Here is an 18659-nt window from a genome sequence, read left to right as displayed (position 1 = left end):
GCATTTACTTTGAAAAATAAATTTGGTGCGAATTAGTCTTTACAATACTAAGCTAATGAAGGAACCTGGCCCAGTTCCTTGATGAGTCTTTCTCTGCCGACTAAACGGTCAGCAACGTCTCTGGTGAATTTCCACGAGATCTTCTTGGGCATTCTTCTTCCCAACTCTGTTTCGAAATCGTACAATTTGCGGATTGAAGTAAACTTCAAATGAGATGACTTGACTCCCAAAACAGCAGCAGTATTAGAAAGTTCGGTATTCTCAATGGGGAAATCGACATCATAGTGGTGCTTGTTAATCGTATCAAAAGAATCTTCAATGAACTGGACACTGCGAATTGCAAATCTGGCTGCTCTGGTTCTGTCTATAGGAGAAGGTAAACCACCTTGTTGCACATGTCCTGGGATAGCAGTCTTTGTATCGAACTCTCCATGAGCCTCTTGCTTGACGATATCAGCGAGAACTTGCGTAGTCAACACTTTTGATGCATTTGAGCTCTTCAAAATAAGCTTTCCTGATTTCGACATGCCTTTTTCACTAGCAAATTGTTTGCGTAAAGATGCAATATCAGCCTCTAGTTGGTCTAAGGCTACACCTTCTTCAGGAACATACGAAATCTGAGCACCAACAGCCAACGATGCAAAAGTTGCAATGTACCCGGAATTACCACCTTGAACTTCTATTACAAATGTCCTGTCTCTTGTGGCCGATGCAGATTGCTTGACAACATCACAATATTCGACCAATGCATTCAAGCAAGTATCCGCACCAAGCGAGTATTCGGTGCCGGGGACATTGTTGGAGATGGTGGCAGGTATCAACACCATTGGAATTCTGAAAGATGGATATGTACATCGTGCCTTCTCCAATTCATCCAATGATACGAATGCTTCGAAACCACCAACAAGTATAAGTCCATCAAATTGATATTTCTCAAAGTAGTATGCAATCATACCAATATCGGTTTCATGAGGAGTTGCTCTATTGGTACCGATTTCAGATCCACCAACAGAATTGTAGCCTTGAATCAGCAACCAGTCTATCAGATTGACGGACTCGTGTCTTGCCAAACCAGAGAACCCGTTGTGTATGGCGTACGGAGTATGTCCTCTTGACATACAGTAGGTAGCCATGGCGTACACGGCACTATTCATACCACCAGCTGGAGCACCGATGTTCACAATGGCAATCTTCTTTCTCTTTTCCACAGGCAAAGATGGCTCGTTATGGTTAGCCGAGTTCATGGCAATGAAATTGTGGAGATGTTCCACAAACTCTGAGTCTCGCAAGTCCATTGCCTTATCAAAGTTTTTCTCTTCAATGGCTTCGGCGACGGATTTCGTGATCTGTACGGCTTCTACCAACGACTTGCGTACAATCTTGTTCTCCACAACTGCAATAAGGGGAGAAGGAGTATCGGGTGTACATTCCAAAACCGCTTTGACTGCCTCTACACCTTGCAAAGTAGCCAAAATACGATCATATGCCACCGCAGTACCACCTCTTTGAACATGTCCCAACGTAGTGATTCTGGTATCAAGACCCAACTTGACGAGCTCATCACGTACTTCTTTGGACGAGATGGGCTCCAACTCAGAGGTGACGGCTCCCTCAGCAACAATAACGATAGTTTTCCGTTTTCCCTTGGATCTATGTTTCGAAACAATCTCACACATTTGCTCTTTCCACCCTTTTGAGGAAGAAGGCTTCTCTGGGATCATGATATAATCAGCGCTAGTCGCTATACCTGCCATGAGTGCTAACCAACCGCAGTGTCTGCCCATAACTTCCACCACAAAGGCTCTTGAATGGGAGTTGGCAGTAGCATCAATGTAGTCAATGGCTTGACATACACGAGCCAACGCACTGTAGGCACCAATGGTAGCGTCAGTGGTGGCCATATCATTGTCAATTGACCCCACAGTTCCACAGATATTCAAATGCTTGTATGTGTGGTATTGCGACTGGTTGATACGGTTTGTATCGAGCAATTCTTTGATCAATGAAGGCCATTCAGCTCTGAAAAGATCGGCTCCAGTCAAAGAGCCGTCTCCTCCACATACGATCAACGCATCAATTCCTGCCTCAATCATATTTTGGCATGCCTGCAACCGGCCAGGACGTTCTCTGAAAGCCTTACAACGAGCAGTTCCAATATTGGTTCCACCTTCAGCAAGCAAACCTCTGACATCTTGCCAGGACATTTCCTTGATATACTCTTTTCCTCCACGCACCAAACCTTCGTAACCTTCCATTACGCAAAATGCTTTGCATTCATGGTAGATGGCAGCGCGAACAACAGCACGAACACAAGCATTCATTCCAGGAGCATCTCCACCAGAAGTCATCACTGCCACATTTTTGCTACCCTTGAGCGGAGCTCCGTTGTTGTTGGTGGCCTCTGAAACCGTGGCAGACATAATGTAGCCTTCATTTGGCTGGTCCAATTTTTTCACCGGAGGTACCAAAGAGAGTGGATTGGCAGTAGTGGTCAATCCAACAAGATTTCCCAATGGATCGATAAAGTATGCTTCGTTAGGATACAAGTCATTGGGAGTTATCTGAAGCACCAATCCTGCTTGTTGCAACTTGAGAATAGTGGAGTTCAAATCTGCAATCGACAAGGTGAACCCAGGAGCTCTTGACCTCCAATCCACAATATTGAGATCCTCTTCAAATCTCTTGTGGATCTTCTTCACTTCCGCCGAGTCGGGCGCTTCCTTGCTCACTACCAACTTGAGAACAAGTAAAGAATCGTCGGAGGCCAAATAAACTCCGTTGTCGGTCTCGGAGTGAATTGTGAGCCCCAAGTAATTTGTATAGAAACGAACAGCATTGTCTACTAGTTCGTGGTCGTGGGCGTAGTACGTGACACACGACACGCCATTAACAACTGGCCACTTCATTTGGGGTAGAAACAAGTTACAAGTGGTGGTGTAGATTAACTTCGGAACACCCTCATCCTGGGTCACGTGCACACATCACCAGATCCGTAGCCGCAGCGGAAAGATCTGCAACCGGAAGGACAAATTGAGTCGAATACGTAGTATTCGACACGTAGTATTTAATAAGTAGTATTGTCAACATAAATTATCTATCATGAGGCGTGAATTGTTACAACATTTTCATTGAAGAGTCAATTCTGAAACCCTAAAATAATAGAAATGTATTTGCTTATTACACCAATATTAGTACAATTCTGTAGGGAGCATAATGAAGAATCAATTGCACTTCAGTTCTCGAACTCACCCCATACTTCCTTTCCAATTCTTAGTGCCGTCAGTTGCAACCATTCCCACATGTACGCACGCCGCTCCCCACCACCACGCACCCGCGTAACCTCCAGCACAGGAAATTTTTCATTGCTCGACAAAACGAATCTCAACTTAATCCGCCATGTCCCAACCCGCCTCCGGCTCGCCGGTCCCCTTGGGCGATCTTTCTAAAATGCATATTCCAACTTTGCCTGGTGTGACCCCAGAACCTCCTAAATCCAACGGCTTGTGGTCGTCTAACCCCGTCTTCTCATATTTGAATGACGTCTACATCACCATCAGCGAACACAGAAAGTCATTGGGACTCACCAATCCGGGTACCATCGAGAACTTGAACAAGGAAGTGAGCCGTGATGTGTTTTTGACGCAATACTTCTTCACTGGATTAAGAGCTGACTTGAACAAGGCATTCCTGATGTCCCCAGCATTTCAGACCTCGCACACCTTGTCGGTAGGATCCAATGTTTTGCCCCCATATGCTTTCTCGGCATTGTATGCCACCGACGACTACTTTCTCCAGGGTAACATCGACAATGATTTGTCATTCAGCGGTAGATTGAACTATGGATGGGACAAGCATAACATCTCCAAGCTTACATTGCAATTGGCCAATGGTCAACCTTCAATGGTTCAATTGGAACAGGACTATCAAGCCAGTGACTTTTCCATCAACCTCAAGTCGTTGAACCCATCATTCATCGATGGAAAGTTCAGCGGTGTGGCCGTGGCTTCGCTCTTGCAATCGTTAACCCCGAACCTTGCCGTGGGTTTGGAGACCATGTACTCAAAGCAGGCAGGTGCTGCTCCTCCTGATAGTGCTGTATCTTACGTCGCTCGTTACAATGGTGGAAACTGGATTGCTTCTGCTCAATTGCAAGCTCAGGGTGCTCTTATTGCATCGTTCTGGAGAAAAGTTACCGACAAGGTTGAGGCTGGTTTGGAAACTCAAATTGCTGCTACCGTCAAGCCAGTTACTGATTCATTGATGGGAACTCCAATTGGTTTCGAGCCAGTTGTAGAAGGTCAAACCACCATCGGTGCCAAGTACGAGTACCGTCAATCGGTGTTTAGAGGTCAAATCGACTCTACTGGTAAGGTTAGTGCGTTCATGGAAAAGAGAGTTTTGCCAACAGTTTCTGTCTTGTTCTCGGGTGAGATAGATCATGTCAAGGCGGCTTCAAGACTCGGTCTCGGTTTGCAATTCGAGGCAGCTGGAAATGAACAGTTGATGATGATGCAACAAGGTTTGATTGATGCCAACGGTAACCCAATCACTCAGTAGTGTCGTAGCACCTTTGTATATATTGCTAATGATCTATTATACAAATAAATAAGATTAAGTTCTTTAAGGAATCTTAGCCCCATCCAAAAAATCGTCTTGGGGCTCCAGCCTTGTTTGATTCTCGCTTAGCTCGAATCATATTATAGAGCTCGGTGGAGTTGAGCTTGGACGACAATTTTTCGTCACGAGAATTGTCATTGGTTTTCAATCCCGGTCCTAAAGCAGAACGCCTTGATTGGGTCAGTTTGATACTTTCGGTAAAACTACGCTCTGAGCCGGCTCGCATGTCGTAGTTTCGAAGCGACGGGGTTTTGAACTCTTGATTTGTATGGCGCTCAGCTGCACTTCGACCATTGGATCCACCGTATTGCGAGAGGTTTCGCTGTGTGATGGATCGATAAATATTATGATAGGTGCTGTTCAAGTCGGCACCTTTGACATTCCGATTATAATGGCTACTAGCCACACTATAGGAAGATCTGGATCTGGGAAGTCTACTAGTGTCCATGGGAGCATTGGGCTCCATCCAGTTTGTTTCAGACGTATAAAGCTCGCTTCGTGATGAACGCCTGGACGGCATTTTGTTGTATTCGGAAAGAGAAGTTGAGGGAAATTCCAGCTCGTCATATTTGGGGACATTTAGTCTGGGCTTCGACACCGCCGATGTGAACGACTGTCTTGATGGCGCTCTTGAAGGTAGGTGAGATTCGGGCCTAGCGGCAGAAAACGATATGGACCTGGTTATGGAGATGTTTTCTTCAAATTCGTCTAACAAGGAGTCCATTGAAGACTCTGATTTGCGGTCGTGGAAACCGTTTTCCGACGGATACTGCAAACGGTGGTCCATTTTTGGTTGTGCTGATAACTTACCAGGGTCCATTTGTCGCCTTGGCTTGGGTTGAGCTAATTGGTAAGGGTTTTTGAATGGGTGCTCATTAGCATCGTCCTTAAGATTAAAGCTGGCAATAGCACTTGTCATCGATTGTGCCGATGTTTTTCTCCGTAGCGGCCAGTCTGAACTAGCCTGCCCTAGCGGAATTGGATCTTTGTTAATCGTGTCTTTGTAGGAATCAACTTGTTGGGGCGATATTGGAGCCGAGGGAGGAGATTCTGGGAGTTCGTGTGCAATGGGTAGGTAATGGTGGACAGAGAATGGGGGAGTGGCGGATGTAGGATATGGTAATGGTGTGTGAGTGCTTCCATTGGCAATTGTCTGAGTGTAATCTTCATCTTTAAAGGAGTCTTCCAAATAAAAGTTGCGATACTGAATCTTTTCTTCCAAGGTTCTTTCTAATCTTCTGATAATTTTTACGTCTTCCGTATTCAAAGAGATGCGCCAGTATCTCTCAGGGTTTGCCAAGGGAAGTATAAACTGGTTGAAGTTAGTTCTTAGTATCTTGAGCTTCGGTAACAATGGATAAACAAACGACGAGCCACAACTTAAGTAGGTCACATCGCCTTTGTGCAACTGGAACACTTCGAAGGATCCATGACCCAACAAAGTTCCGCTTTCCTTCGGGATACTTTGGTTACTATCGACCATTTCGTGATATAGTACCACTTTCGCCGAATTGAACTGGAAGAGAGTCACTTTTTCATTTATGTTCAAAGGACCCAAGGGCTCCTTGGGCAGTTGCAAATAAGTATCCGCACCCTCAATGAACGAGTTCCGGTTACGCAAGTTACCCTTAGCATCTAGTATAAAGCTTTCTCGTTTCATGTCGTTGTCACTTTTCTTATGTCTCATGAGGGTCCGTTTTCGAGGACTCATAGGAACATTTGAAGTTAGAGTTGGAGGATTCAAAGTTTCGACAAGAGCCAGTGCATCTATTTCTTCTTTCGTGTCTTTTGTTTTGTCTTCTTTCGTGTCTTTTGTGAAAGTTGGTTCGTTCAGTCGACTTGAAATTCGACTGGAATCTTCATTGAGTTGAGATTGTGGTTCCGTTTTTTGTGAGTTGTGTCCAGCATCTTCACCATTTGTCCCGTCCAAGTTCTCTGTGTTCTGTTTTGAAATTTTGTTCTTCTTTTTGTTCCATTTTCTTCGCCTTTTACCGTTCTGGTTTCCCCGCGTACCGTTGTTATTTTGTTGTAAATTGTCAGATTCATTTTTGGTGGTCTTTTTGTTCAATTCTGAGATTGTCGGTGGTTGGTTACTCAGACTCATAGTTCCCGCGGGCAATTCAGCATTTGCGTTGTTCTGAGATCGCAACAGGGCCATCAATAGGTGGTTTCCGCGGATGTTTTTAATCAGACTCGCGAATGTGGGGTGGAAAAATGCAGGAAAGTGGAGGAGGGACGAGGCTGATGAAAAAGACTGGTGAAGGTGGGAAGGGAATGTGGTTGGTAAGCAAATGACTAGTGTGTACTACAGACTAGCAGGTTTTAGTGGTTTGATAGACTTTGTAAATTTTGTAGACTTTATTAATTAAAGATTTAGCTTTGTAACTTCTATATTAGGAGGTACCCAAGACATGCCCGCTACTTTCAAATCTTGCAGAGGACGCTTCGGCATCAGAGCCAAACAAGGGTACATAGGCAACGGTTCTGGTGTCAGCAGCCAGGTCTTCACGGTAATAAACCACAATTGGCAGTAGTTTTGCTATCAACAGTTCCAACTTGTCTTCGATGAACAAGATCACCTTACGAGGTGGATACAAAATCTTGAGATAATTCTCTGCCAACAAGTAGCCAGAGCCAATTCCAGCCAAGTGACCCAACAACGAAGAGTTGGGGACCAAAATAAATGTGATAATAAGAACCACAAAGGCACTATACTTGGTAGGAAGACGATAGCGATCACCCCACTGGAAAGCAATGGGGTAATATGACTGTTCTTTTAAAGCGTAGAATTCAAGAAACAGGAAGCAGATGGCAGAAAGTCCCTCGACACGGGTAGAAGGACTGATAATCCCAGCAAGAAGTGAGTAGATGAGAGCAGTGGAAACAGCCAACAAATTGAGGGTGATGCCGGTGTAAACCGTTCCATGAACTTTTTCAAAACGAGCCAAAAGTGGACTCAAACTGATCACGTTAACAAACCAGTGGAAAATCCCCGTGTGAGCAAGTGGGTACATCGAAATCCGGTTGAGTTCAAGCTTAAAAATGGCGCCGGCGTAAAGTGCAAACGCGTTGCTCACGGCGTTTCCGGTGACAAAGTCGATCAATACGAGCACGAAGGTGAACACCGGGAGTCCCACGGTGAGCGCAGGCTGCAATCGGTCGACGGAACGGAAATTTTCGGGAAACTGGCGGAAATCCATATGGGTAATTGACGTTGATTTGAAAAGTTGAAGAATCGGCAGAGTCACGTGATACAATGGGCTATGCATTTTGCAATGATTTATTCTGCCAATGACAGCAATTGCTGGATGATTCGGCGTTTGGCTTCGTTGTTCTGTTGCAACACTTCGATCTGAGCCTGTCTTTGTTCGACAGTCTCGGTGATTCCGTCTACTTTCTGGAGCAATTTGCGGATATTGGAGAGCGCCAAACGCAAACTCCCGGCGTTACTTTCGAAGTCTCGAACCAGAGACTTTCCCGTTTTGACATCGAGAAGAAGCGTGAAGAGCTGCGAGAGAAGTTCGGTTCGCTGGAGCGATTCTAGGGGCATTATGGGTTCTGTCTCGTCTATTTCCATGGGCTCTGGAGAAGTTTCTGTGGGTGATGCCGAACCCTTTTTTGGTATTGTTTCTGGTGGCCGCTCGGAAGTCTTTCGTGGAGAGCTCATTTGCAAGCAAAGAAAGAAACAAGTGGAAAACTAAAAAAGGTGGAGATGGTACACTGAAAAGGACACCCATGCACCCGCACTAAAGACTTGGCACCGCGAATTTAGGCCGCAACTCGAGTGAGATAATAGATAAAATGGAGGTGATCATTGGCGCTTTTAGCAAATGTTTACCGTGTTTTCCGGACCTTCTGGCTCCGCTTGTGAGTCTCAATGACAGCAGGTACAAAATCATCCGTTTATTAGGGGAAGGAGGCTTTTCGTACGTTTATTTGGTATCGCTCAAGGGCAACCCATCATCGTTATATGCTTTAAAAAAAATCCGATGTCCGTTTGGAACGAATGACGAGACATACAAGAACGCTATCAAAGAAATCAACAACTATCACCGGTTTGCCAACTCAAAAACACCGTATATTGTCCAGTCAATTGACGATGCCATTATCCCTGATGTTGATGGCTCCTATACTATTTATATCCTTTTACCATATTTCCACAAATCTGTGCAAGACGAGATCAACTACCGGGTGCTAAACAACACATCTATGGAGGAACCAGAAGTTCTTCGGATTTTCATTGGTGTTTGTCGTGGACTTCAAATCATGCACAAGTACTCTGGAACCGGCACCTCAAGAACGTCCAATATGGTTGAAGGTGAGTCGCAAAACCCCGAGGAGGACGAGTTGCTTCCTGGGGGAAGTGACGCCGAAGAGGGTGAAGAATTGGGAGGATTGAGCGGTGGTACCGAACTCCGCGAGTTGGTTCCATATGCTCATCACGATATCAAACCTGCCAATGTCATGTTATCCGCCGAGGGTCTTCCTGTTCTTGTAGACCTTGGCTCATGTTCCAAGGCTCGAGTTACGGTTACCACTCGGCAGCAGGCTTTAAGTTTAACCGATTTTGCTCAGGAACATTGCACGCTTCCGTACCGTGCACCCGAATTACTCGACGTTTCAACCGGCGCAAACATCACAGAAAAGACCGATATTTGGTCCTTGGGGTGCCTTTTGTACTGCTGTTGTTTTGGTCTTTCTCCATTCGAAAAACTTGAAATTGAACAGGGTGCAAATATCAACCTAGCCATCACCCAGGGCAAGTACTCAGTTCCCACCAACCACAAATTTTCACCAGAACTCATTAACTTGATTGATGACTGCCTCAAACTAGACCCCCAAAACCGTCCGTCCGTTGACCAGTTGCTCGAGTCGGCCCTTTCCATCTCCAGACTCTGAACGTCTTGATCTTCAGTCCTGCACAAACATCGTGTAATTTCACGGTTCCATGTGCAAACTGAACTCATAATGACCGTCTATCAGCAAGGTGTCCCCATGGAAGGATGGAACGACTGTCCAGCCGTGATCCCGCGGCCACCAATGGGCAAAAGAAAAGCCAGTAGGAGTCGCAGGGTAGGCATGGATCGGTCTCCGTCGACTGAACTTCCAGCACCTACAGCTGCCGAAACGCGGTTGAAATTAGGTAGTACAGACTCTCTTGGGAGCCTAATGAAGAGCCAAGGTTCCGAGGGTGAGGTCTTGGACTCTGAAAAGCTCGAAGAATTGTATCAAAATTCCAGTTTGCTGGACAAAGATGTGGAAAACTGTCGTAAACGCATAGCTAGTTTACGAGGACATGAAAGGTTTGTCAACGAAATCGTACGACGGCTGCAACACGAGCAGGCTGCTGTACTCAACCAGTATATTGTGGACTACATGACCACCAACGAAAACGTGGGGTCGGCGTGTTTGTCATTGAGGAAGTTGGTGGAATCACAAAATTAGCATGACAACCATTTTCACCAGATTCTACTGTTTCATCACTAGTTCTACTGTTACTGATGTATTATTATACAAGGCATTACATTCTCTTTCTCTTTCCGATTTGCGCTTGGAAACCGGTCTTGATGGACGACACCGATCTGGTGGATCCACATGCTTTACAGCTCAAGAAATGCAATCTGTTGGCGGACTCTCTCTTCAATTCGGTGTTCATCGACTTACATGTCTTACACGTCACATACTCAAGAATGTAACGTCTTAACACCGACTCCATCTGCTTGGGTTGAAACTTACCCTTCAACACCAATCTCTTTTCTCCATCGATAGATCCACTGGTACCCAATTCCGCAAACAAAAACTGTATCAAGTGCTCGGGGTTTCTTTGCAACACGGTGGCGATTTCTTGGACATTGGCGAAAAGCGTTTTCTTGGAACCTTCTCTCTGACACACTGGTGGTGGGATTCTGAACTTGGGTCCTGATCGATTTCCGGCGAGCTCGGGGTTATTTTTCTTAAGAATACCGAAGAATCTCGACAACAAGTCCTCGTAAGGTGGACCTCCTGCGGTGGAAGCCGAGTTGTCGTCGTCGTTGGTTTGGCTGATGTCTTCTAAACCAGCTTCTTCTAACTGCTGGTCAAAGTCGGCGGCATCCAGGCTCTTCACTGACTTCTTCTTCTTCTTTTTGAGCGTGAGGTCGCCAAATGTATCGGTCAAATCGTCGGCGGCGGGTGAAGCAGACGCTTCGGTGGTATCGTCAACAGGCTTTTTCGACTTTTTCTTCTTTTTCAAGCCTGCAAACATGTCGTCGATTTCTCCTGCGGGTGCTGGGGACTCGCTGACATCGCTTTCCGGCTTTTTGGCCTTCTTTTTCTTCTTTAAAGTGGGATCAAATCCTAAGTCACTCATGATTACAATCTGATTTTTGCTCACATTCAATATAAAATTTTCAGTCTCTGCCACACACGACTGCACACACAAGAACATGGGAAAGATAATGATTGGGGGTCTATATGGATAGTTTACAGTCTAGTTGATGTCGAGTTTCTCCGTCTGCTGGGTAATAGTGTCAGTGGCATTACCAGCTTCTTTACCACCGTTTTTTTGAGAATTTTTGCTTTGGTCTTCTTGAGCCTTTTTTGCAGCCTCGTCGGCCTCTCTGCTAACATCTCCTGGAGTATAAGTAATCTTTGTATCTTCGCCATTTTCCTCCACCTTGAACGCATTTTCGGGAGCATACTTATTTAAAAGCCAATTTTCAACTTCACTGTGATTATTGTTCTCTGCCTCGAACATTGGATCGTGGCCTACGGCGTTCTTTGCAAAGACATCACTGTTGTATTCTTCGCAAAGAAGCTTGACAATGTCCAAATGGCCATTGTAGGCAGCCCAATGCAAAGGAGTATTGCCGCTTTCGTTGGGTTTTGATGCTATTTGCTTGGCTTCTTCTTTGGGAAGGATACTCAAAAGGTATTTAACAACCTCGAAATGGCCATTTCCAGCAGCCATGTGTACGGGGGTGCTTAATGTTATGTCGTCCTTGATTGTTGTCAATAGCTGGGGCAGTATTTCTGTAAATATTTCCTTCAATGTTTGCAAATCACCTTCACGAGCGTCGTAGATGACGGCATCCATCTCTTCCTGTGTCAATTCAGTCGTCATTTTTTGAATCTGGTTTGATCAATTTCACCTATAGGTTCAGTTTTCTGGCTTGCTGGGTCTCAAACGTCTCAAAAGTGGCTCTGGGCTGTATAATACTAGTACACAGTGGAATCTAATTCGATGCTCATCGAGAAATTTGATAGCGTGTGCCTGCAGACAGTGCACCATATAGTCTTCTTGCTAATCGCCACAACCAAAATGCCACCCAAGATAGAAGACTTGGGTGCCCCTAGACGACCCAAGAACAATCCTTTCGAAGAGAAACCAAAGAAAACAATACGAAGGACTGCTGAAGAGACTAAAAAAGGATTAAATGAACCTCAATTTAAAGGCAATACAAAGCTAGATCATTTATTCATCAAGCTTGAAACCATTGTAGATGGTCCCCTCGAGTCACTAGACATTGATACCTTGAGTAAGCGGCTTGACATAGTTTCACAAGGATTTGAAGAACGCTATAAAGTAATTGAGCATCTACTTTCATATCTCCAACAAGTACAAACCTACTCGGAAGAAGTTCAACATGAAGACAAACTTCTCATAAAAATATCATTGCATGATATCAAAACATTCAGCAAATTGGGTCAATATCATTGTTATTCAAGGCGTATACTCTGCATTATCGCCTTTTAAAATCGGTATTCCTATTGAAAAGCGCCAGTTGCGACTGTTCCACACTTCCAAAAAGCCATTGAAGATAGCGCCAGTTAAGCCACAGCCAGGCGACTCATATACTGAAAGCTTCACCCAGAATGAAAAGCTTTTGGTATTGATTTATGAAGGCTTTTCAAAGTTATTTCTGGTGGATCTGGACGTGAAGGATTTGCTTCTCAAAGGCACGGGCTACTCGGACTTTCTTACTATTTCAGCGGCATTATCAACTATACCTTACTTTGGTACCTCCACGCGACAAAAGTTTTCAAAACAGCACATTCATGTTGCTTCCATTCCTGAAACTTATGAGCTCATGCAGACTTATTCTCTACTTGCAGCCAGTCCTTCTCCTTCCTACTTTAAGCAATTCATTATGTCCCAATTGCAACTTTTGCACTACAACGCCCCGAGAAAAGATGGCCTATTAGCGTTGATTGAGCTCGTTTGTGGCCTCCGCGATAAGGAGAATATCAGCACAGAGGCATTTGACCATGTTGCGAGAGTTGTACTCTCCAAACCAAAGTCAGTTCCAACAGGTGCTTATTTCGACAGCATCGGAGAACAAGCGTACAACTTGCTAGTCAACATTAATCGCCCAATTGTGGCCAACTGCATATGTCATTTCATGGAGCTTCTTTGGCACAAAAATCAATTAGTTCTGAACGACTTTTTCTTGAAGAAATTCTGGTCTTGCTTCAATCCTACAAATGATGTTCACTCAGAAGTGATCGTTTCTGAAACTCTGTTGAACAACAACATCAATGTCCTCCTTTCGCTAACGAAAAATGGTCTACCAAAAGACTTTATGATGGCTGTATTCTCTCCAATTCTAATCCAGTTATGGTCATACTTCAAGTTTCTACGTCGGAACCTGCAACCTGAAGCGGTGATAAAGGCAATTTTGAGAGGTTTTCTATTACTCTCAGATTCGACGTCCAACTTTCTCACTGATATTGCTAAAAACCTTACTGTTGACGGTGGTGAATTTTGGGCCTTTGCTATGGGCCCCAATCAGCTACCCCAAATTGAAAGAAAACTAAACGGCTTGGATGAGTCAAGCGTTTCGTCTGATAAGCGAATCAATTCATTCCTTGGAGAATTAGATGAGAGCTGTGCTGCTTTTGTTGAGCTCTGTGAAGACCTAGACGAATCCTTAATTCAGAGCATGTTTTTGTCCATTCTCAAACGGTGGTTGAAAACGGATACTTCACAACGAATTGATGGAGATGAAGACCCATTTTTTGTGTTGGTTGACTTGCGCTTATTGGAATCCATTGGTAACAAATTTAAAGAAAAATTGGCAAGGACGCCGTTTGGTATGCTTGAACTTGTATACAATATTTTGCTTGCCGAAACAACACCAGAGCAAACTAAGTCGAGTCTTTTAAACGAAACTGTCAACGAAGGAGATTCTGATGATGAGGACGAAGAAGTTGAAACCCAACTGTCTACGCATACCATCAATGTTGCTCTTGAACTAACTTCAGCAATTATTTCCGAGTCTACATTATCGTTGGACAAACAATGCATAGACTTGTTGAGACTGCTTGTGCTGGTGTTGAAAAAAGTCCAAAAAAATGTCAGAGATGACCAGTTGAAACTTACCATTGGTTCCTTCTCTGAGAGAATCAACACAGTGCTTGAAGGTGATAAACCAATCTCGAGTGCAAAAGAGGCTCAAAAGCAAACGTTGAAGAAAGCTATCATAAGTCTCAATGATCCATTGGTACCTGTTCGAGCCCATGGGTTGTATCTTTTACGATCACTTGTTGAAGAAAAGAGTGAAGTTATAACACTCGAGTTTGTGTTGAATTTACATTTGAATCAGTTGAAGGACTCCGATCCCTTCGTATACTTGAACGCAATCAAAGGTTTGGAGAGTCTCATACATTGGGACGAGAAAGATGTGGTGAATATATTGACTAGAGTATATGCCTATCCTGATCAAGATAACCTGGAAGGGTCAGATTTGGATGAAAGGTTGAAGGTTGGCGAGGTTCTCTTACGCTACATTCAAGGGAAGGGCAGTGCATTCTCAGGTTCTTTGGCAGAAACGGTAGCTGATGCTACTTTGCATTTAATACGAAGAAGTGACGAAAAATCAGTGGACTCTCGTCTCCGGATGTCAGCCATGTCGTTGCTAGGAGTTTGTTGCAAGACAAATCCGTTGGGAATTTTGAACAGAATCGAGAATGCACTAGACTGTGCTATTGGTATTTTGCAGCTTGAGACCGATGTCGATTCTTCAGTAATGCGAAGAGCTGCTGTTGTCTTAATCAATGATTTGGTAGAAGGAACCTCTTTGACGGACAAAGTCCCATTCCCCCCAGAATACAAATCAAAAGTGTGGGAGATTCTCAATTATATCAGTTCGACAGACAAGGATATTTTGACGAGAGAACAAGCGTCGATAGTTCTCGACTATATCAAAGAATTGCTTGATATTTCATTAGCAAAGAAGTAGTTGAGAGTCAGATATCATTAGAATGAACTATGTAAATGGTCAATTATCATAAGCATATATAGTGCTTTATTGATGAGATCAAATGAAAAATTTCTACAAAAAACTCACTTTCACCTCGTGTACTATTAATATATATGAACAAGAATCTTATCTACCAATTCTCATAACAGACGTTTAATCAACTTCCTCCATAGCAGACTCAGCTGCTGGCTCAGTTGTGCTGGTGGAAGTACCGATTTCTGCCTCAGGTTCTTCGTCTTCGTCGATGTTCAAACCCAAGGAGATCAACCTGTTGATTCTACCGGCAAACGACGATGGCTCTTCCAAAGTGAAACCAGAAGTCAACAAAGCAGTTTCGTACAACAAAGTAGTCAAGTCCTTAACGGTCTTGTCTTCAGCTCCGTCGGCGTCAACCTTCTTCTTCAACTCCTTGATGATAGAAGACTTTGGAGAAATTTCAAAGGTCTTCTTGGACGACATGTAAGAGGACATGGTGGTGTCTCTCAAAGCTTGAGCCTTCATGATTCTCTCCATGTTAGCGGACCAGCCGAATTGGCCAGTTCTGATAGCAGCAGGAGCATCAACCAACTTGTGGGACACAACAACCTTTTCAACTTGGTCACCCAAAATGTCCTTCAAAGCCTTGGTCAATGGCTCAAACTCCTTGACTTCCTTTTCTCTCTCGGCCTTTTCTTCTTCAGATTCTTCCAATTCGAAGTCCTTGGTGATGTCAACCAACTTCTTGTCCTCGAACTCCTTCAATTGGGTCATGGCATACTCATCAATTGGGTCAACCAAGAACAAAACTTCGAATCCCTTAGCCTTCAAAGCGTCCAAGAATGGAGACTTCTCAACAGCCTTGATAGACTCACCAGTAATGTAGTAGATGTTCTTCTGGTGCTCTGGCATACGAGTAACGTAATCGGACAAAGAAGTAGTTTCTTCAGAAGACTTGGTGGAGTTGTATCTCAACAACTTAGCCAAGGCTGATCTGTTTTGTTGGTCTTCGTGGATACCCAACTTGATGTTCTTGGAGAACGCAGAGTAGAACTTGTCAAATTGTTCTTGGTCTTCGGCAATCTCGTTAAAAGTTTCGATCAACTTCTTCACGATGTTCTTTCTGATGACCTTCAAGATCTTGTTTTGTTGCAACATTTCTCTGGACAAGTTCAATGGCAAGTCCTCGGAGTCGACAACACCCTTGACGAAACTCAACCATTCTGGGATCAATTCCTCAGCATCGTCGGTGATGAAAACACGACGAACGTACAACTTGATGTTGTTCTTCTTCTTCTTAGACTCGAAAGCATCGAATGGAGCTCTCTTTGGAACGAACAAGATAGCTCTGAATTCTAATTGACCTTCAACAGAAAAGTGCTTGACAGCCAATGGGTCTTCCCAGTCGTTGGAAATAGACTTGTAGAAAGCATTGTACTCGTCTTGAGTAACATCTGAAGGGTTACGAGTCCACAAAGGCTTAGTCTTGTTCAACTCTTCGGTCTCGGTAACCTTTTCGGTGATTTTCTTGGTCTCCTTCTTCTTGTCTTCATCGTCAACTTCCTCCAACTTGGGCTTCTTGTCTTCGCCCTCTTCTTCCTTCTTTTCTTCTTCTTCGGATGGGACTTCCTTCTCAACTTCCTTGGTGACAACCAATTGAATTGGGTAAGAAACGAACTCAGAGTGTCTCTTGACAACCTCCTTAATTCTCTTCTCCTCCAAGTACTCCAATTGGTCCTCCTTCAAGAACAATCTCAAGACAGTACCACGGCCGATTTTCTCGTTGACCTCATCCAAAGTGACAGTAAATTTACCACCGGCATTAGATTCCCAGATGTATTGCTCATCGTCGTTGTGCTTGGAGATGACTTGAACATGGTCAGCCACCAAGAACAAGGAGTAGAAACCGACACCAAATTGACCAATCATGGAAACATCGGCACCAGCGGACAATGCCTCCATGAAAGCCTTGGTACCAGACTTAGCAATCGTACCCAAGTTGTTCACCAAGTCAGCCTTAGTCATACCAATACCAGAATCTCTGATTTCCAAAACCTTCTGTTCGGGTCTTGGAGTGAGTCTGATAAACAATTCAGGCTCAGACTCCAATTTAGAAGGGTCGGATAAAGCCTCGTATCTGATCTTGTCCAAAGCATCAGAAGCATTGGAGATCAATTCTCTTAAGAAGATTTCTTTGTTGGAGTACACAGTGTTGATGATCAAAGACATCAACTGAGAGATCTCAGCTGTGAACTCGTGGGTTTCAACCTTAGCGTCAGACATATTAGAAACTGTGGAACGAGGTTGAGGACGGACAGGAATCTTTTTATATGTTGCAAAATTCGACGCAGCCGCAGGCGTCGAAGGTTCCACCGGGTTCTACCGCGTGGGTGAGACACGATGGCGTGTGTGCAGTCGCGGGCCAAACTGTTGACTGATCGACTGCGAATCGACTGCAAAATCAGTAGCCGCGAAAACACCAGCTGCGAAACTAAACATGTTGGTCCGTTCTTGATCGGATGTCTACGCTATCCTTTAATTCTCATTTCTCATTAGCTAAATCACCAACTCTTCTGTTTCTAACCCACAATCTATGCACCTTCGTTTGACCATATTGGCGTTCCCTGGCATGGCAATTGCTTGCGACCACTGGTGAGAGTGACGCTCACCTAGATTTTGACCGTTGCGGAGCTTTCTAGTGTATTCTTCCGCGCGGGTTTTTTTTCTCATTTCCTTCAATTTTTCATTATACTTTTTGTCGCGACGATCGAGGCGAGCCTTTTCTCGTCTTTCCCATTCTTCATCTAGTTTCTCCGCCAGGCCCCATTTTTTCCACGCAAACTGCTCTACTTGAAAACGAAGGAACAATTGCATCCGCGAGAAACCATGGGGGTTCGGCTTTTCAATCCGTGGAAGCAATTCAACATCTCGCAACTCGGGATCGGTGAGTAAGTAGTCCTCCCTGCATTCTGTCTTCGTAAGTAGGGCATACTTCTCTGGTTTGGCCTTGGCACAAGGTCTACACACACGCACATGACCAAAGTTCAGGTACAAGTTAGGATCGATCTCCAACGATCCACACTCGAAACATTTGGGTGCTGCGGCTATATCCACTGGAGGGGCCAAGTCTCTCACTATATGCTGGTTTTTTTTCTGCTGTTCCTTCCACTCCTCTAAAGTTTTGGATTCATTTTTCAGGTCTGTACCACTTTCATTGCCACCGCTGCCACTTTCATCTTCAATAAACCCACCCCGAGAATCCTTCATTGTCGCGAAATCAAACTCAATATACTCTTTCCGGTTGATCGACGGTCTCAAGCCCTGAGGGCCATTTTTGGTCTTATTGTCCTTAAGAGCCTGCTTTGCATGCTCGGGAATGTGTGCTTTCTCTGAATTAGAGGTTGCGTCTCGATTGTTTCTCTCTCTTTCTAGCTTGAGCTCCAAAGCTCGCCGCCTATTTTCTTCAATTCTCTTCTTTTGCTCTCCAGTCAACTCCACCCTAGCTCTCTTGTGGTCAGCTCCACTTATAATCTGTGAAAGTGAGGTTGTTTGCTTCACAGAACCATCTTTTGGTCCTTCTTTCAAAGATACATTTGCCGCTAGTGAATTATCTCCATGCTGTTTTCGCTGTATTCGATTCAAAGCTCGCTGTCTATTTTCCTCCTGAGTTAGTTGTCGATACATGGTACACTAATCTGCAAAAGAAACTTACAATACGCTTTCTTTGCTCTTCCGTAAGCGCCCCCTTCGCAAAAGCCATTAGATTAGAAATAGTTGCAGCAAATTACTGATATACTGTACATCCATACACCCACGCACACTAGC

At 44.4% G+C, this 18659-nt stretch overlaps 11 protein-coding genes across 11 annotated transcripts; 4 read left to right on the top strand and 7 right to left on the bottom strand. All coding sequences in view use genetic code 12, as the record gives it.

The window, feature by feature from the left end:
• Nucleotides 1-47: 47 nt before the first annotated feature.
• On the bottom strand, nt 48-2906 carry PFK2 (6-phosphofructokinase subunit beta; the record flags this gene model as incomplete). Its single annotated transcript, XM_001482674.1, has 1 exon — nt 48-2906. The coding sequence occupies one exon, from the start codon at nt 2904-2906 to the stop codon at nt 48-50; it is 2859 nt and encodes a 952-aa protein (XP_001482724.2).
• A 490-nt stretch (nt 2907-3396) lies between these two features.
• Nucleotides 3397-4557, top strand: TOM40 (Tom40p; the record flags this gene model as incomplete). The annotated part of the gene is made up of 1 exon (XM_001482673.1): nt 3397-4557. The coding sequence occupies one exon, from the start codon at nt 3397-3399 to the stop codon at nt 4555-4557; it is 1161 nt and encodes a 386-aa protein (XP_001482723.2).
• A 73-nt stretch (nt 4558-4630) lies between these two features.
• On the bottom strand, nt 4631-6775 carry PGUG_04677 (uncharacterized protein; the record flags this gene model as incomplete). Its single annotated transcript, XM_001482672.1, has 1 exon — nt 4631-6775. The coding sequence occupies one exon, from the start codon at nt 6773-6775 to the stop codon at nt 4631-4633; it is 2145 nt and encodes a 714-aa protein (XP_001482722.2).
• Nucleotides 6776-7010: 235 nt separating this feature from the next.
• PGUG_04676 (putative rhomboid protease) lies at nt 7011-7886 on the bottom strand (the record flags this gene model as incomplete). Its single annotated transcript, XM_001482671.1, has 1 exon — nt 7011-7886. One exon carries the CDS (start codon nt 7884-7886, stop codon nt 7011-7013), a length of 876 nt encoding a protein of 291 aa, XP_001482721.2.
• Nucleotides 7887-8418: 532 nt separating this feature from the next.
• PGUG_04675 (putative serine/threonine protein kinase) lies at nt 8419-9516 on the top strand (the record flags this gene model as incomplete). Its single annotated transcript, XM_001482670.1, has 1 exon — nt 8419-9516. One exon carries the CDS (start codon nt 8419-8421, stop codon nt 9514-9516), a length of 1098 nt encoding a protein of 365 aa, XP_001482720.2.
• Nucleotides 9517-9585: 69 nt separating this feature from the next.
• Nucleotides 9586-10062, top strand: PGUG_04674 (uncharacterized protein; the record flags this gene model as incomplete). Its single annotated transcript, XM_001482669.1, has 1 exon — nt 9586-10062. The coding sequence occupies one exon, from the start codon at nt 9586-9588 to the stop codon at nt 10060-10062; it is 477 nt and encodes a 158-aa protein (XP_001482719.2).
• A 76-nt stretch (nt 10063-10138) lies between these two features.
• SUI3 (translation initiation factor eIF2 subunit beta) lies at nt 10139-11044 on the bottom strand (the record flags this gene model as incomplete). Its single annotated transcript, XM_001482668.1, has 1 exon — nt 10139-11044. The coding sequence occupies one exon, from the start codon at nt 11042-11044 to the stop codon at nt 10139-10141; it is 906 nt and encodes a 301-aa protein (XP_001482718.2).
• Nucleotides 11045-11086: 42 nt separating this feature from the next.
• Nucleotides 11087-11719, bottom strand: PGUG_04672 (uncharacterized protein; the record flags this gene model as incomplete). Its single annotated transcript, XM_001482667.1, has 1 exon — nt 11087-11719. The coding sequence occupies one exon, from the start codon at nt 11717-11719 to the stop codon at nt 11087-11089; it is 633 nt and encodes a 210-aa protein (XP_001482717.2).
• A 556-nt stretch (nt 11720-12275) lies between these two features.
• On the top strand, nt 12276-14837 carry PGUG_04671 (uncharacterized protein; the record flags this gene model as incomplete). Its single annotated transcript, XM_001482666.1, has 1 exon — nt 12276-14837. The coding sequence occupies one exon, from the start codon at nt 12276-12278 to the stop codon at nt 14835-14837; it is 2562 nt and encodes an 853-aa protein (XP_001482716.2).
• Nucleotides 14838-15011: 174 nt separating this feature from the next.
• HSP90 (Hsp90 family chaperone) lies at nt 15012-17117 on the bottom strand (the record flags this gene model as incomplete). The annotated part of the gene is made up of 1 exon (XM_001482665.1): nt 15012-17117. One exon carries the CDS (start codon nt 17115-17117, stop codon nt 15012-15014), a length of 2106 nt encoding a protein of 701 aa, XP_001482715.1.
• A 273-nt stretch (nt 17118-17390) lies between these two features.
• On the bottom strand, nt 17391-18518 carry RAD14 (Rad14p; the record flags this gene model as incomplete). The annotated part of the gene is made up of 1 exon (XM_001482664.1): nt 17391-18518. The coding sequence occupies one exon, from the start codon at nt 18516-18518 to the stop codon at nt 17391-17393; it is 1128 nt and encodes a 375-aa protein (XP_001482714.2).
• Between the last annotated feature and the right edge of the window lie 141 nt (nt 18519-18659).

The sequence above is a fragment of the Meyerozyma guilliermondii genome, genomic scaffold (assembly GCF_000149425.1).
Source record: "Meyerozyma guilliermondii ATCC 6260 scaffold_6 genomic scaffold, whole genome shotgun sequence".
Lineage (NCBI taxonomy): Eukaryota > Fungi > Ascomycota > Pichiomycetes > Serinales > Debaryomycetaceae > Meyerozyma > Meyerozyma guilliermondii.
The sequence above is the reverse complement of the archived record's forward strand: the minus strand, read 5'-3'. Positions and strand labels throughout refer to the sequence as shown.